Source organism: Jaculus jaculus, chromosome 12 (assembly GCF_020740685.1).
Source record: "Jaculus jaculus isolate mJacJac1 chromosome 12, mJacJac1.mat.Y.cur, whole genome shotgun sequence".
Taxonomy (NCBI): Eukaryota; Metazoa; Chordata; class Mammalia; order Rodentia; family Dipodidae; genus Jaculus; species Jaculus jaculus.
In genome coordinates this window covers 15,677,846-15,696,084 of record NC_059113.1, presented here as the reverse complement: position 1 = coordinate 15,696,084, position 18,239 = coordinate 15,677,846, and the positions used below count along the sequence as shown (strand labels likewise).

General features: G+C 46.4%; 1 protein-coding gene across 2 annotated transcripts in view; it reads right to left on the bottom strand.

Annotated features, from left to right (window-relative positions):
• Dock5 (dedicator of cytokinesis 5) overlaps positions 1-18,239 on the bottom strand; it is a 221,083-nt gene that overhangs the window by 108,287 nt on the left and 94,557 nt on the right. For both annotated transcript variants that reach the window (XM_004665821.2, XM_045131067.1), the window contains exons 6-8: positions 6,747-6,895; positions 2,310-2,445; positions 1,047-1,204 (exon numbers count right to left, since the gene is read on the bottom strand). In XM_004665821.2, coding sequence (XP_004665878.2) covers positions 1,047-1,204; positions 2,310-2,445; positions 6,747-6,895 — 443 coding nt within the window. The remainder of the gene's footprint in view (positions 1-1,046; positions 1,205-2,309; positions 2,446-6,746; positions 6,896-18,239) is intronic.

Here is an 18,239-nt window from a genome sequence, read left to right as displayed (position 1 = left end):
GAACTCCAGATGTATGCACCCTCTTGAATGCATGTATGACATTGCATGCTTGTATCGCTGTGTGCCTGGCTTACATGGGACCTGGAGATTCTAACATGATTCTTAGGCTTCACAGCCAAGTGCCTTAAATGTTAACTATGCCTCCAGCCTAGTAACTACTTTTAAAAAAAGTGTTTATTTATTTGTGTATGTGTGTGTGAGAGAGAGAAAGAGCATGGGCACACGCCAGGGCCTTTTGTACTACAAATGAACACCGGGCATTTGTGCCCCTTTTTGCACCCAACTTATGTGGATGGATGGCATGGGAACTGAACTCAGATTGTCAATGCTGCGTAAGCAAGCACCTTTAACCACTGCCATCTTCCTAGTCCCACCAGTAACTATTTCTTTTAATCACCTTCTCACAGATGTTTACCTCAGTGCTGAGTGCAGGGCCACTCTAGGGGCTAAATAGCCCCCCTGGCCGTTCCCTATAATCTTTAAGTTTTCTATTGTGGATGACTGTTCAAAGGCATTTTCGGTTCATGACAAAGTCAGGCTAAAAGCATAGAGTTCCCATGCACACCCAGCCCCACACATGACCCTCTGCGCCCCACGGCCCTTACTGACGGAGCTGAAGGGATCCAGCAGCATCACTCCCAGCCCTTCCATCGTGAGGTTTTGAGACAAATGTACTAGGACAGAATTCACCATTACAGTATCACGCAGGCAAGCTTCAGAGCCCTAAAAACCCTCTGAAAGCCATCTCTTCACCCCCTCCTCACTCTCACCCTATGATCTTCTGAATCTTCTGTCGCCATCCCTGTGGTCTAAGCAGTTTCATTTGCTCTTTAAATCCTAGGACATATGCAAACTCTGGCTGTGGGAGGGCAGCAGCCTTGCGGAAGAGCTTTAGAGCCCAAAGACTTTACTTTCCGCTGCCTGAAAGCTAGTCTCCCTCATGCCTGCACATGTCTTCTTTGTCTCCCCTTCTCAACCCCAGAAAAGGGCTTCCTTGAACGGGGGCAGGTGAAAGCTGGGTGTTCTGCAATCTAGATTTCCACTACCTGATGAAGGTGGACTGGTCTGGGTCATAGAGGGCCATGAGCAGCTCTGCATCCTCCCCAATGTTGCACACGAAGTTCTTGAAGTTCACATACAGAGCGTAGGTGTGGACGGTGCTAAAGATGGCCTGGCCCCGCAGGTCAAGGTTCTGTAGGATGCACTGGACACAGAGGAACAGGAAGGAGAATGTCTCAGGTACAGCACACAGGAAATGCTGGCTAAGAAATCAATTTTCAAACGGGGTAAAACATCACCACCCACGAGCACTTGCTGAGAAGATGGGGGCACCAGGGGTCCCTCAGGTGAAAGAAAACCCTAAGCATGATTATCTGGGTGATCAAAGCTGTCCTGTAAAGAGCCCTGATCCCAACTGAATCAATAAATGCTACAGAGCTGGGGAGACAGCTCAGTGGATAAAGCACTTGCTGGACAACTCCCAGTACACCCCAATTGCAATCCCAGACCCTGTGTAAAATGCTGGAGGCTGTGGTAGGCTTCTTGAACCCTAGTGAGCCTATGGTGAGAAAGGAGGAAGAGACAGAATTTCCTGGAAGCTCATGAACGGAGCAGCAAACAATGAGAGACCCTACCTCACCCAAAGTAGAAGGCAAGCGGTGACCTCAAAAGTTGTCCTCTGACCTCTTCACCACAATCCCTCTCTCTCTCTCTCTCTCTCTCTCTCTCTCTCTCTCTCTCTCATACACTCACAGCAAACAAATAAAGTAAAAGGTGTCAGTGCTAGTGGAAATGGATTTGGGAATCTATTAAAGCTTGTGGTGTCATTATTTTTGCTCACTTGAAAACTGAGGATGCAAATGATTTTCTAGAAATTTTTACCTCTATTGTCTATAAGTCCCTTTCATTTAAAACCAAAGCAAGAGCCAGGGAGATGGCCCAATGGGTTAAAGGTGCTCTGCTGACCTGAGTTCGAATTTGAGTTTAAATTCCCAGCATCCACATACAAAGTTGAACGCGAAAGTGGTGCAAGTTTCTGTAATTCCAGCACAATTTAACAAATGACAGGAGGTTGAATCTGGAGACGCCTAAAGCGCACAGGTCAGCTACTCTGGCATTCCCAGCAGCCACACAAGAGAAAATGTGTCTCAGACGAGGTGAGTGGAGAGGACCAGCAGCCCCAGGGTGTCCTCCGGCAGCACACGTGCACCCATGCAAACACGCTTCGTACACGTCTCATCCACACACTCAAAGCCATATGCAAAACTGGAACCCTACCAGCCAAACTCTGCACACTAGATGAAACGTACCTTTTCTTCTTGGATCTTCTCCTCAATCCTTTTTGAGGCTACCTCATGGGCCTTAAAGAGCGCAATAGTGCTGGTGTCATCCGGGTCCAAGATGTTCCCGTTGTCATCTCGCACTACCAGGTCTAGCCCGAGCATCCTGGAGAGAAAGGAGTGGCTAAGTAGCTCAGTCCACCATGGCCAGACACTTGTCGAAGAGTTCTCATCAGAGGACACGGGGACACAGGACGGGGGCTGGACAGGACCGGCGAAGAACAGCTCAGTTTTCTCCCTTCCGTTGACCAAAGCACATGAGATGTGTGAGCCCCATCTGTACAGGGGTGTGGGAAATAGTTTTGGCCCAGAACAAGAACGACAAACTTGGCACTGATAATGATCGTGACCACAGCCCGTTCTGCAGTGCCTGCTTGCCCTGGTCTCTGTGACCTGGCATAAGAGCCATGACAGAGCCCTGTACGTGACCCAAGGGGCTTGCCTTCCTCCAGAGTCTCATGGTCAGTGACGCAGGCCCCGGAGGTTAAGGTCACACTCACATAGCCCATCTCAGCACCGGCTCTGCTGTCCCTTAGGCTACGATCTAAACCTTGACTTTCACACTTGCCACCGTCAGAAGCCCTTCTTGTGACGAATCACCTGCTGACATTCCCTACCCTTCAAGATTGATGGAAGACGCCAACTGAGGTACCATGGGTAAGAAACCTAACACAACCCCTTTCGTACCGAAAGCACCAGCAAAGCAGCTCTTCCTGCCACACGCAGTACAAGAAAACCTTAGCGGTCGAGACCAGAATGCCGGGAGTTGCACAATTATTTCAGACGTCACCACCACTGCTCCCCGGTTTCGGTCTCCCATGGGCTCATAGAAATAGAGAGGAGCGTTGTGCTGGAGACATGGCTTAGCAGCTAAGGGGTCTGCCTGCAAAGCCCAAGGATCCTGGCTTGATTCTCCAGGACCCACGTAAGCCGGATGCACAAGGAGGTGCCTGCATCTGGAGTTTGTTTGCAATGGCTGGAGGCCCTGGCATGCCAATTCTTTTCCTCTCTCTCTCTCAAATAAGTAAGAAAGTAAGTAAATAAAATATATTTTAAAGAGGAGTGCTGAGCTCCAAGAAGCTAGAGGCTGCGGGAAATAGGATGGTGGTCTGTGAGCATATGGCAGGCATCCCAGGTCCTACACTGTCAGAGTGGAGAGGCTCCAAGGGAAAGAAAGCTTTGGGGAGACAGCAAGGGCCAAGGCCGCAGAAGAATGCGCAGTTTCCCTTCTCTCTGGTGTGTTGCGACTTCATCATCTGATATGAGCTGGGAGGTTCTTTGCCACAGCAGCCAGAGCCACTGGCCACCCAGGCCCATGAGGGATGGCACGCTGGCTGCTCAGAGACAGAATCACAGACAACCTGACACCACAGCTTTCTTCCCAAGCTGCTCCCGAGGGCTGGCATGGCCAAGAGGCATTGTCTGCCATGAGGAAGGGCATTAACATTCTGTGCCAGGGATTGGGGCATTCTCCAGGCCAAAGATGTTGTGGCAAGACCCCAAGATAGAGCCGCTAGATGAGCAACAAGAGGTGTTTTACCCCATATTAGCTTGGTTTTTTTTTTTTGTTTTGCTTTGTTTTTTATTTTTATTTATTTGAGAGCGACAGACAGAGGGAGAGACAGAAAGAGAATGGGCGCACCAGGGCTTCCAGCCACTGCAAACGAACACCAGACACGTGCACCCCCTTGTGCATCTGGCTAGCGTGGGTCCTGGGGAATCGAGCCTCAAGCTGGGGTCCTTAGGCTTCACAGGCAAGCGCTTAACCGCTATGCCATCTCTCCAGCTATAGCTTGCTTTTTACTTGATATCTTCTACATATGTGTGTGTGTGTGTGTGTTTTGTGTATGTATGGCAGCCAGAGTTTGACAGAAGGTGTCATCCTTTGCCTCTCACCAAACCTGAAATTCACTGATCCTGCTCAGCAAGACAGCCAGCAAGCGCCAGGGATCCTCCTGCCTCTGCCTCCCACACTAGGATTACAGGTCCATGTTACTGCACCTGCTTTGACATGGATGTTGAAGAGAACTAAACTTTCTCAGCCAGTACTTTACCCGCTGTGTCACACCCCCCCCAGCCCTGTTGGCTGACTTAAAAAGAAAGCCCTCTGCTGCTGCATGATGGGCCATGCATCTGCATCTGTCTGGGTAGCCCCGTGTCAGGAAGGAGATTTGTTTTTCCCAGCCCCAAGAAGGGATCATCAGTCATGGAAACAAGAGGCTCAGGTTCAAATGGACACCTTTCCAAAGACGACGTGACTTGGAAGGAAACCACTGAAGGTCACACGCTGACTCTGTGCCCAAGCAATGGGTGTAATAACTATCTCACATTAGCTGCTTCAGAGGGGGATAAGTAAGCAACGTGTATGGAGGAGGCATTTGTAAATACTAATTGTATCTTGTACTCAACACTGACTTCAATTATTTCTGAACACAGTTGTCACAGCATGACATTTAAATGGCAGGATAATGATTAGCATCTTAGCGGGGCTGTAAGGGATAATTAAAAGTCCTAAGGTTTGAGAAACAGAGCAAAAGGAGACTCAAGAAATTGTGTGCACGTGAAGTAAAGAAACCAAATATGAAAATGAATTCCCAACAAGACCAGCTGAGGACACCTTGATTTCTGGAAGGGGCTGACCGGATGTAAGAATCGAGGCCCTGCCCACCATAAATGTACAGACATGGACTGAGAGTCTCATTCTGTGACAAGTAGAAATCTCTGGAACCTCCACATCTCGCTGAGACAAGGAAAAGGTCCGGGAGGTGACTGGGGCATGAGAGGTGAGGACAGATAGACTCTCCATGTTAGATGCATAGCTCGCTGTCTGGAGAACCTGGTTTTCACACACTGCAGACCACGGCCGTGGTTAGAAGACAGAGCGGAAGAGCCTGATATCAGCCGATGTGATATCCACTCGTAGGACGAAACCGTTTCAGGCATTTTAAAGTGCCATCCCAGATGCCCGTCACTCTCAGCTTCCCCAGCTGAGAAGAAGCACAGAGCCATGTTCCAACTTCCCTGTTCTTGTGCTCAGCTCCTTGAGGTTAACACAGCATCTGGACCAACAAAGGGACTGTAATTCATTTTTCAATAACAGTAAATGTTTTCTATGATACCATTAAGAGCAGTAAGCATTTTTTTCCCTTTGGCAACTCTAAGATCAAAAGTTTGTTATAAGGGCTGGAGAGGCTGCTCAGGAGTTAAAGGTTCTTGCTAGAAAAACAACAACCTGGGGTGAATTCACCAGAACCCCCATAAAACCAGAATCACAAAGTAGCACATATGTCTAGAGTTCGTTCACAACAGCAGGTGGTCCTGGCACACCTATTCTTTTTTCTCTCTCTCTCTCTCTAATAAATATTTTCTTTTAAAGCTTGTTGTGAGGTTGTGGGAAGGATGGGGGAAGATTGTGGGTGTTATGGTTTGAATGTGAAATGTCCCGAGTAGGTTCATGTGTTTGCATACCTTGGTCCCCAGCTGGTTGGCACTGTTTTGAGAGGAATGTAACAATTGGGAGGTGGTGCCTAGCTGGTGAGCACAGGCCAGTGGGGGAGGGCCTTTGAAGGTTATATCTCCTGATGCTAGTCTAGTGCTCTCTGCTTCCTGGTGCAGCCATGTGAGGAGCTTGACCACACGCTCCCGCCACCGTGGACAGAAGCCACTTCTGCCGGGCCTTCCCCATCATCAGGGACTATTCTGCCTAAAGCTGAGCCAAAGTAAATCGTTCCTCTTTTAAGCTATTCTGTCAAGCATTTTGTCACAGTATCAAGCAAAGTAACTGTCACAGGGAAGATGGGGAGGGTATGGTTAACAGGTGTAGCTATGCAGCCGGACAGGAGTAAATTGTAAGTTTCCACAACCCAGTAGGGTAAACATGGCCAGCAACAAATAATTTTATGTTTCTTTTTAAAATTTATTTTTATTTCCAAGGAGAGAGAGAGAGAGAATGGATGCACCAGGGCCTCCAGCCACTGCAAAAGAACTCCAGATGCATGCACCACTTTGTGCATCTGGCTTTGCATGGGTACTGGAGAATTGAACTTGGCTTTGTAAGCAGGCATACCAACTGCTGAGCTATTTCTCCAGCCCTAATTTTATATTTCAAATAGCTAGCTGAGAGGATTATGAAGGCATAGCAAATGGAAAGAAATGATGAATATTTAAGGTGATAGATACATTGTTGACCCAATCATCATGTAAATATATAGAGATATAGATATATGTGTGTATATGTATATATGTGTGTATATGTAGATATTGTATATACATGTACCCCACATGTATGCATAATTATGATGCATCAATTAAAATTCTTAAAGAATTTTTTAAAGTCTGTTATGAATTCTGTAGTGTGAAGGTTCTGGTCAGTTTCCACATTTGCAGTGCAAAATCACCCTTGTTTACCTGTTCCCATGGTCGATTTTGGCCGTGACCTTCTTCTTGAGCTCTGCGAGTTCATCCTTGGGGAGCGTCCCGGACAGGATCTGGGAACGCCACTCGATCAAGCTGTACGTCATCTGCTGCAGCTGGCGGAAGAGCGCGACCTTGTTGTTCTACGGTGGGAAAAGGAGGCACAGAGAGGACAGAAAGAAAACAAAATAACAAAGAGATGATAGAGAGTGAGCACCTTGTGGAGGACGGCGCGGTGTTACTTACTCTGCCACAGGGTCAGCTGTGTGCTCTGAGGGATATTCGTATGTTTATAAACATGGCTGTGGTGGTTTGAATCAGATGTTCCCCTTAAACACATGTGTTCTGAATGCTTGGTCCCCCGCAGATGGCACTTTAGGAGGTGGAGCCTTGCAGAGGAGGTGTTTCCTCGGGGGCAGGACTAGGGGGTGGTAGCCAGCTCCCTTTGCCAGAGTCCATCGCATTCTCCTGCTGCTATTTTCCACCTGCTGTGGCAACCTCTGCTCATGTCATGCTGCCCCTGGCATCATAAAGCTTCCCCCCCCGAGACTATAAGACAAAATAAAACCTTACCGCACATCAGCTGCTTTGGGTTGGGCACTATGTCCCAGAAGTGAGAAGGTTTCACTACAATGACAGCTTTTCCCTGAACTATTCTCACCTCCTCATGCAACATTAAAAATGGAGAAGTGGTCGCAGAATGGACAATTGGTCCTAAGTCCTAAACCTATCAAATCACGAACACACCCTAAAGTTCTGACCGTGCCAATCCCCTGCTTGAAACCCTCCAGACATTGGCACCAGATACGACAGAGCCCGTAGTCAAAGCCTTTCCCTGTGAGCCTGGGCCACGCTCCCACACCAGCACTTCACACCAATCTTAACCTCAGAACTTTCCTTCATGGAACACTGACTAGATAGACTCCCCCCGCCCAAATGGTCCAGACCCTTTCACCTGCCCTTTGTCCTTCTCTTTCTACACCTGTCTCCAACCTCCTCTTACCCACAGGAATCATCCCCAAGCTGGCTAATTCTGATCACAGTCTTAACTTAGGAGTCTCTTCCTTGAGACTTCCATCGTGAATGGCGAGCCATGCCAGTGTGGACACCCAGGAAGACCTTGGCCTGGCTGACCCTTCTCTGGACAGTAATTGTGTGCTGGACAAGGAGCTTGTGTCTTCTATGGCCTGGCAGCTGGCACAGAGTAGACACTGTAAAATGCCCTGAGGGAGAAGAGTATGAATGGAGAAGCAACTAATTTCAGAGATAAGACATATTAGAATATATGATTTTGAATTTTATTTTAAAAACTATTTCCTCAGAAAGTAGATGGTAAACTGCTGTTCTAAGCCCTACGAGTAGCTGATTCTAACTAAATCAACAACAAACTAACCCTTTGTGCTTTAATCATATTAGGTGTATAAGACTTAATGTCTGGATCATATAAGCCTAAATGGTTGACTGGCTCATTACTCACAATTTGTTTCTTTATTTTTTGGTGTATGTGTACAAGTGTGTTTGTGTTTGTGAGTGTGGGTGTCACAGTGTGTGTGTGTGTGTGTGTGTGTGTGTGTGTATGGAGCTCAGAGGACAAGCAGCAGGTGTGTCCTCATCTTTCATCTTGTTTGAGACAAGGTCTCTCTCTTACTGTTCACTGATGTGTTCACCAGGCTAGCTGGACCCTGAGCTTCTGGAAGCTTCTCGTTTCTGCCTCTCATCTTGCCATAGGTGAACTGGGAGAACACATGGCTGCTGCGTCATCCAGCTTTACATAGGTTCTGGCCATCCAGCTTCAGGTACTGGTTCTTGGGCAAGAAGCTTATATCTACCATTCATCTCCCCATCTCCTTCCTACGTATTTTTTAGAAACAGCCACTGAAAATGTGCTGGAATTACAGTTTCTGCCCTCAAAGAGCCCACATTCTGAGGGGGAAATATAATAATGAATACATATGTATGATGCACATTATTTTAATCATGTGTAAATATGCAGAAGATAATCTCAGACTATGAAAAGTATAAGAAATAAATAGAAACAACAATTAAAGAATAAAATAAATACAATAAATTGAGCAACATGAAATTGTAAGGAGGGCACGTTAAGACAATGGCCAGGGAAAACTGATTTGTGAACCACTTAAATTTTTTTTAATTTTTATTTGTTTATTTGAGAGAGAGAGACAAAGACAGACAGAGAGAGAGAATGGGCACATCAGGGCCTCTAGCCACTTCAAGTGAACTCCAGATGCATGTGCTACCTCGTGTACCTGGATTACATGGGTCCTGGAGAGTTGAACCTGGTTCCTTTGGCTTTGTAGGCAAGGGCCTTAACTACTGAGCAATCTTCCCAGCCCACTGTGAACCACTTTGGAAATACACAAAATCCTGGCCAGTTCTATCCATTCACTCTATAGTATGAGGCTATGTTTTCTATTTGTAGGTGAAAGTCATGATACGGTTATATGAGCAGATACTTCCAAAGTTAACTTACAACCAAGCAATGACTTATGCTTCAATCGTACAAGTTCAATACCTGATGTCAGAGCCATCACAACCTTGGTTCTACCTAAATGATTGACTGGCTCATGCCAGAGAGCAGATGCGCAATAAAACAATGCATACACACAGAGATATAAAATAAAAACTTACAGACATACAGATATGCAACAAAAGCTGCATATACACAGGTAAAATAAAACTGCATATACACATATATGCAATACACAATAAACTTGCATATACACAGAGATATGCAATAAAAACTGCATACACATACATACATGCAAAAATGTATCACAGAGATGAGCAATGAATGCTGCCTATCTGCACAGAAAGATATACAATAACAATAATGCATATACATCACACACACACACACACACACACACACATCCCTGTTGGCTGCTACCACACTCCCTATTGGAATCCTCCCATCACAATTCCACGAACACATAATCTGGGAAAATAATCAAGTACAACAGAGCTGAAGCCATCCAATGAAATTCTCAATAGGGTAAATATGGAGGCCAGAGCCCTTGGCCCAGAGGTGGGGCAATTAGGAGTCAACAATGAGATGAGAAGCTTTTGATAAAGGCACTAGTAGAAGTTCAAAGTTCATGGATGACAGCAGGAAAGAAAAGCCTGTTTATCTGTTACTGCAATGGGCTTTATTTACACTGGGATCTTTGAGATTCAGAAAGCAATGGCCATTGAAAAGTGTGAAAGTCCCTACGTTTCTGTGCATTGACCATTCTTACGGACCATGTCTTCTTCAAAAACCAGTCCTTAGGAAAGCGCATGAGACCCATGAAGGCACTATTTTTAATCAGCAGAGGTAAAAACCTCCACGTTTCCATTCAGTCCTTCATAAAATCTTCCCAATTCATTGTTTTACAAAATGGAAAAAGGAGTACAAGATGAAGGGTCAGAGACATTCAGAACGACTAGAAAGAAGGATTTTTTTTTTCTTTCACGTGATTCACCTGCTCCTATAATTTTTGTTGTTTAAAGATCTTCTAGCTTGGGGCTGGAGATATGGGCTTAGGGGTTAAGGAGTTTGCCTGAGAAGCCTAAGGACTCCAGTTCAATTCTCCAGGATCCACGCAAACCAGATGCATAAGGGGGTGCATGCCTCTGGAGTTCCTTTGCAATGGCTAGAGGCCCTGGCATGCCTATTCTCTTTCTATCTGCCCCCCCTCAAGTAAATAAAAAAAATTATTAAAAGATCTTCTAGATTTAATTAAGATATTGATTTCCATACTCTGGGAAAGAAAGGGTTCAAGGGCCCTGGGACTCCTCTGCGCGAGACAGGGCACTGTTTGGGACACATGTTCACAAGTGCCTATCTCAATTCTATTAGACACGATCCATGGCAATTTAATTACTGACTGTCCATATCAGCCTTGTTTGCCAAGTCCTTTCCCCAAAGAACGATGAAGACAGCCATTCTTCTCTGATTCACTGTGCCAAATTAATTCTCAATAGACAAGCTGGACCAGACCGCAGGACGCAATTTCCCCATTTACTTTAAGGAAATGGACTCTGAAACCACATTCCCGAGATTGCTCCCAGCAAGAGTGTCTGCACAATGGCTGGCCCCTGACATTTCATGCACTTGGGAGAAGTGTCAAACAGGAGGTGGGGAGAACAGAACACTCCCCAGTAGAAGAAGGGGGCTTTGCTTCTTTGAATCTCTTTCCTATTCCCTCTATTTTGGTTCAAATGTGACTCACATGCTGGAGGTTTTATAGCCACTGACACAATGCTGGGAGTGGTGGAACCTTTAAGAGAGGCCCAGTGGGCAGTAATTGAGACCACTGGGGGTGCTGGCTTGGTGGGAGGGATTAATGCCGGTTTCCTGATATAAGCTAGTTTTCTTTGTGGGGTGTGTGTGCATACATACATGTAAATACATGACCGTATGCATATACATGTTATATGGAGACCAGTAATAGACATCCAGAAATTTTCTCAGTTGTTCCCAGCCTTGTTGTTTTAAGTCGCGGTCTCTCATTGAGCCCAGAGCTCATCGATTTGGCTACGCTAGCTTGCCAGCAAGCCCCAGGGATCCTCCTGTCTACCCCCAGCACTGGGATTACAGGCACATGCTGCCACATACTAATATGGGTGTGGGGAATTGAACTTAGGTCCTCATGTTTGGACAACACGTACTTTATCAGCACAGCCCTGTAAGCGAGTTCTTGAGAGAGTGAGAAGAGCAGGTTTGGGCTCCGAGTCACCCGGGCTTTCTGCCTCAGCCCGCCAGATCTTCCTCTTGCATGCTCTCCTGTAATGATGTCATCTGACTCGAGGTGACATAACCAAGGGTGAAGGGGTGGGGCTGAGGGTCTCCAAACTTGTGTGCAAGATAAATGTCTTTATAAAGTACCTGGGCTCAAGTGTTTTGTTATAGCAATAGAAAATGGACTAATAAACCCTCCTTCCTGCCCTCTCATTTCTATACCCTACACAGCAAAGGGCTGCCTTTTACAGAATCTCCTCACCACTATCCCATCTTCACGCTTCGGCCTCTCCCACAGTATTAGCCATTGCCACGTCATTAGACAATTCCCTTGCTCCTCTTGGCAGAAATTAGCACAGTAGGAATTCAAGAACAAATTTTGATGGCACAAACTTAAAAGAATACTCTGGTTTTGATTTGAGTGAGGAACAACCACCCAAAATAAAATGCAGATTTTTTTCCCCTACCATACAGAAGAGTTATTCCTTGTCTTTGTTTAGGGCTTTTCCTGCTTTTTTACTTGGAGATATCTGAGGCTCCACTTTATATATTTCTTTTTTTTTTTTAATTTTATTTATTTATTGAAGAGTGACAGACATAGAGAGAAAGACAGATAGAGGGAGAGAGAGAGAATGGGCGCGCCAGGGCTTCCAGCCTCTGCAAACGAACTCCAGACGCGTGCACCCCCTTGTGCATCTGGCTAACGTGGGACCTGGGGAACCGAGCATCGAACCGGGGTCCTTAGGCTTCACAGGCAAGCGCTTAACCGCTAAGCCATCTCTCCAGCCCTAGATATTTCTTTTCTTTTAAATTTAATTTTATTTATTTGTAAGGAGAGGATGAGGGAGAGGAAAGAGAGGGAATGAGCGTGAGCGTATCAGAACCTCCTGCCTCAGCATACACACTCCAGACCCAAGCACCACCGTATGCATCTGGCCTTACGTGGGTACTGGTGAGTCGAACCAAGGTCATCAGCTTTTGCAAGCAACTACTTTAAAAGCTGAGCCATCTCGCCAGTCCCACTTTGCATATTTCTAATCCAGATGCTTATCTACTTCTCTTGGAATATTAGAAGATAAAAACAAACTTGCAAAAAGAGGGCAGGGTTGCCTTCCATACTAACAAGAATGCAGAAGTCACCCAGGCAGCATTACAGAAATTTAGGGTCCATTCAGACAACGCATTGATTGAATGGATGTCAGGGGGAAAAAAATGGACTCTTCCCCTTGCTTGTCCTGAAGAAGGCAGAGCAAAGTGGGGAGTCTTTTCTCTCGGCAACTCCAGTCTTCTGGGTGAAGAGTCCGCGTGGACTCTGCTCAGCACCCTTCCTCTTCCACGTGGGGTTTATGGTTTAAAGGGACATGTGGGGACTTGTCTTCTACCTAAGTCTATCACTGACTTGCTTTGAGACTTTGGGAGAAGATGCATTCCAAGGACAATTGTCTTCTAGTCTGTGGCAGACATGCCTGACTGGAGACTTCCTACCAAGCAACTTCCCGACTGGCTGTTTCTGACTCAACGGTGTCTATCCTTCCGTCCCCGCACACAACTTTCCCCAGGACCGAGCTCTGCAACGATCTCAAGTCATTTCTACATAGCATTAACTCCTAGGTCCAGACACAGTGCCGCACTGAATGTCCCCATTTCTCATCCTTCCTGCCCCTGTTTTCCCACCAAAGAAAAGCTTTGTCTGCAGCCTAGCAATGACTTGATTTTTGTTTTTCATTTTATTGTCAATTTTATATACACACATAATGTATTTTGATTATAATTCCTTACCATCACTCTCTCCTGTCCCCTGTTCCCCTTCCCCACACCCCTTCCACTGAACCCTGTCTTCCGTTCAAGTAGCCTCTGCCTCTTCTATGCGGATGTCCTTTTTCTTTCTTTTTTTTTTTTTTGTTTCCTTCATCATCAATGAAGACACATTGATGGGTGAATGTTGAGCAGGGAAGGAGAGCTGCTGGGAGGTCGTGATTGCAGTGACTACCTCATCTTCGAACACAACTCCCCAAAGCATCCCCCCACCCCCAGCCTCTGCCTCTCACATTTTCTCTGTCACCTCTTCAGCAATATTCTCTGAGCCTTTGGTGGGTGCAAGAGACATATCTCATTTAATGCTGAGCATTTTCCTTATTCTTAGCATTTTAATCTTTTGTGTTTCCTTAGCAAGACTTGATAGTTTTAATGAGAGAGAGAGAGAGACAGAATTGGCATGCCAGGGCCTCGAGCTGCTGCAATCAAACTCTAGACGCATGTGTCACCTTGTGTGCGTGTGCGACCTGGTGAGCTTGCATCACTTTGTGCATCTGGTTTATAAGGGATCTGGAGAGTTGAACACGGGTCTTTAGGCTTTGCAGGCAAGTGCCTTAACAGTTAAGCCATCTCTCCAACCCAAGAATTGATTTTTTTTTTTTTTTGGTTTTTTTTGAGGTAGGGTCTCACTCTGGTCCAGGCTGACCTGGAATTAACTCTGTAGTCTCAGGGTGGCCTTGAACTCATGGCAATCCTCGGTCCTCTGCCTCCCGAGTGCTGGGATTAAAGGCATACGCCACCACGCCCGGCTAAGAATTGATTTTTAACAAACGATTCCTGGAGTCGGTGGGGTGGCTCAGTGGGTGAAGTCCTTAATGTAGGAGCATGAGTACCTGAGTCTGGATCCCAGGCATCCAGGTGAATGGTGGAAATGGAGGGAGAGGCCTAACCCAGAGCCGACACACAGAAACAGGGGGACCCATTGGACCTGTTGGCTAGCTTGTCTTGTTAAACAGTGAGCCCCATATTCAATGTGAGACGCTTTCTCAAAGAATTAAGGTGGAGAGAGTGTCTGAGCAAGACACTCGACATCAACCTCTGGGTTCAACACACGTGCACACCTCCTCCTACACAGGCATGAAAACGAACATGCACACATATACACGTGCATGCCAAAAGAAGAGATTCTGATTAAACCCATGTTTACATCCTGTCATAAAAGAAATTTTGAAGGCCAGGCAAGCACTCGGAAAAGTCAAAATTAGAAAACCACCCAACGCGCAGTGGGGAGCTATTCCCTGTCACTTCCATGCCGCATCTTGTTACTTGCCAGGGCCACAGGAAAACAGAAATTAAAACTCACAGACGAAATGTCCTGCAAAAGGATGAACTTCGTTTCGGGAGTCTTTGGTAATCACTAACTAGATGAGGCCACCTGAAGTACACTGCAGAACTTGGGCTCCGGCAGCCTGCATCAACCTATAGCTCAGATCTTGGCTTAAACTGCTCATGCCTGGTACTGAAAACCTGGTCCAAAGACCATAGATGGGAAGGTCACAGGTTTTAGGCAGGTGAGCTATTACTGCTACTTGCCTAAATGGATATGTGGTACTCATCAGGTTGTCCTCTAAATGTTTATGTTTATGCCTGTTGCTGGTCAAAAGAAGCTACTTTTTGCAGATGATGGTGACTGCTGTAGAGACTTAAAACTCATCAAAGTGCTGAGAAGTGACAGCTGAGTGCTCAGCACCAGATGAGACATTCATAACACCCCCTCCAAGGCTCACAGAACACTGGGAAGAGGGGGCTAGAAAGAATGTAATAGATAGAGGGTGGGGAGGAGTGCTTTGGAATGCTGTCTTCTGAACATGAGGTGGCTATGGCATTCAGGGCCTCACATCAACTGTTGTTACCCCCACACGGTCATCTACACAATATCGGCCCCATCAAAACTTTACTGTAGGCCTAGAGAGATGGCTTAGCAGTTAAGGCATTTGCCTGTGAGGCTTAAGAACCCAGGTTCGATTCCCCAGGACCCACGTAAGCCAGATGCACAAGAGGGCTCATGCATCTGGGGTTTGTTTGCAATGGCTGAAGGCCCCGATGTGCCCATTCTCTTTCTCTCTCAAATAAATAAATTAATTAATTATATTTTAAAACTTTTTTATAGATGCCAAAAGAGGACAAAAGGCTTGGAGAGATGGATTAGTGGTTAAGGCTCTTGCCTGCAAAGCTGAAGGACCCAAGTTCGATTCCTCAGGACCAGATGCACAAGGCGGCATATGTGTCTGGAGTTCGTTTGCAGCAGCTGGAGGCCCTGACACACCCATTCTATCTCTCTACCTGCCGCTTTCTCTCTCAAATAAATAAATGAATACTTTAAAAAAGAGGGCAGGGCTAGACAGATGGTTTAGCAGTTAAGTGCTTGCCTGTGAAGCCTAAGGACCCATGTTCAATCTCTCTCCACATCCTATGTAAGTCAGATGCACAAAAGTGTAAGGTCGCATATGCCCACTAGGTGGGGCAATCATCTGGAATTCAACTTCAGTGACTGAGGTCCTGGTACGCCAATTCTCTCCCTCTCTCTAAAATCAAAAGATAAAAATAAAGTTAAAAAAGAGGGCAAATAAAAGTTGGAAACAAGAGAGGTTCAGTGGAAGAGCCATAGAGGAGAGGAGCAAAGAAGGGGTTATGATCAATATTAATTATGTATGAGCTGGAGAGATGGCTTAGCAGTTAAAGCATTTGCTTGCAAACCCAAAGGACCCAGATTTGATTCCCCAGGACCCACGTTAGCCAGAAGCACAAGGGGGTGCAAGCATCTGGAGTCTGTTTGCAGTGACTGGAATCCCTGACATGCCTATTCTCTCTCTCTCTCCCTCCCTCTCTGTCAGATAAATAAATAAAACTTAATTGTGTACAAGTATGAAAATTGTCAATGGTTATGGAAGCATGGGAAGAGAGAGTGACTCAGTATGCCCTGCATGTTCCTCATCACAGCTGCAGGCACTTTCTTTGCTGCAGAATTTTCTAGAAACAATAGTCAGCACCAGGTTTTGTTTTGTGGCAGCTTTTAAGTGAATCACATTAACAATGCAACTCGCTGATTGCACAGAATGCATTACCCACTGTCATGCAAAGCTTTCCCATCTCTTTTCTCTGGAGGGACAGGATGATATACTCAGGCCTCCCAAATCACAAAAAGAACAGCCTGCCGCATCAAAACTCACTGGGTTTCTTCTCCAGGAGGAAGGTGGGAGAAGAGGAGGCACTGAGCGGGCTGCATTCCTGAGGGACCACGAGCAGCATGCTGATAGCAGCCCACTGTCTCCGATTCCAGCACAGTCCTGCCGTCTCCACAAGTACATTCTAGCTTGCTGCTTTCCATGCCTGGATTTTTAACTTGAGAAAATATAATGCCCACATCTTGGAGTGTATGACCATACATATTCAAAGAGTATCACTTGGGCTGGGAAGATGCCTCAGCAGTTAAAAGGGGCTTCCTGGCAAAGCCTGATTGTCCGGGTTCAATAACCACATAAATCCAGATGCACAAAGTGACACATGCATCTGGAGTTTGTTTGCAGTGGTAAGAGGCCCTGGTGCATTCCCTTTCTCTCTCTCTCTCTCTCTCTCTCTCTCTCTCTCTCTCTCTGTCTCTTTCCTTCTCTTCTTACAAATAAATGAAAATATTTTAAAGATGTTTTTTAAAAAGCATAACTGCCGGTAGTGGTGGTACATGTTTGTAATCCCAGAGCTCAGGAGCAGAAATATCACTAGGTTATAGACAGTTGGATTTACATAGCCAGACCTGTCTTGGAGAAGAAGAGAGAGAGGGGGGAAAAAAAAAGGTATAACTTACTGGGTTGTTATTGAGAAGATAAAGTTAGGCATTACATCAATACCGCCGTGTCTAAGTCAATGCCTTGTGCACACCCACTTGGTGAGGGGACTCGCATGGCATTTGGGCGACAGAGGTGTCACTAGAAAGAAAGACATCAGAGTATCCTGATCCTACCTCCCATGGCCAGAAAATATGAATAACCTGAGAGGCAGCGGTAAATAACGTATAGAAGACATGAACCCAGGCTGGAAAGGTGGCTCAGCATGGGGCCTAAAACTGCCTGAGTTTGACTCTTCAAAAGCTACATAACAGCCACGCACGGCCACAGACGCCTCTAACCCCAGGGCAGCAGAGGCGAGCGGAGATAAAGGAGTGCCAGCGGGCGCTGCTATCAGTAAGAGTCTGACAACAAGGGGAGGAAGAAAGACGGGGCCGGACACCCAGCATTGTTCCAGCCATCACAGAGGAGCACACAGGACGCTTGCAAGGGCACATACATGCACCCACCCCCCTTCCCACACACATGACATGCGCGCACAAGCAAAAAAAAAAAGAAAGGAAAGAAAACATAAACCATGACCACGAGATAACAGGGCTAAAGGGGAGCCACACATGACTGACCTCTGTGGGCCTCCATCCCTAAGCTGGAAAGGGAGGGAGTGACCACGGCTAGGTATATAGATGCAAACGCACGAACTCTTCTCCACGCTCAAGATGACTTAGGTCTCTGGAGAAGCTCCCATTGCCAGGCATCTACCAGCCCCCTGCCCCCTCCCCTCTATTTCCCACTTTAGGAAAATAGAGCGAGCTGAGGAGGTCAAGGACTTGTCCTGCTCACGTTTCAAGACCAGCCACCAGCCTTCTGAATCCAAATTCTTTCTGTTTCCGTTTGTTTGTTTTTAGTAACTATTACTGGCTTTGTTTTTTGTTTTTTTTTTTTCCTGAACAGAAAAACATACACAGAAAGGGAGGGAGCCAGGATAGGAGCGGGTCGGCCTGTCTGGCCACAGTGTCCACAGTCTTGGCCCTTCACCGGATGATCTCACTGATAAAAGAACATTTCCTCCTTTCCCGATCAACCCCTGGCAACACCCAGTGACCAGCCCCTATCAAGGTACAGTGCTGCAGGCAAGGCACTTTGTATTCT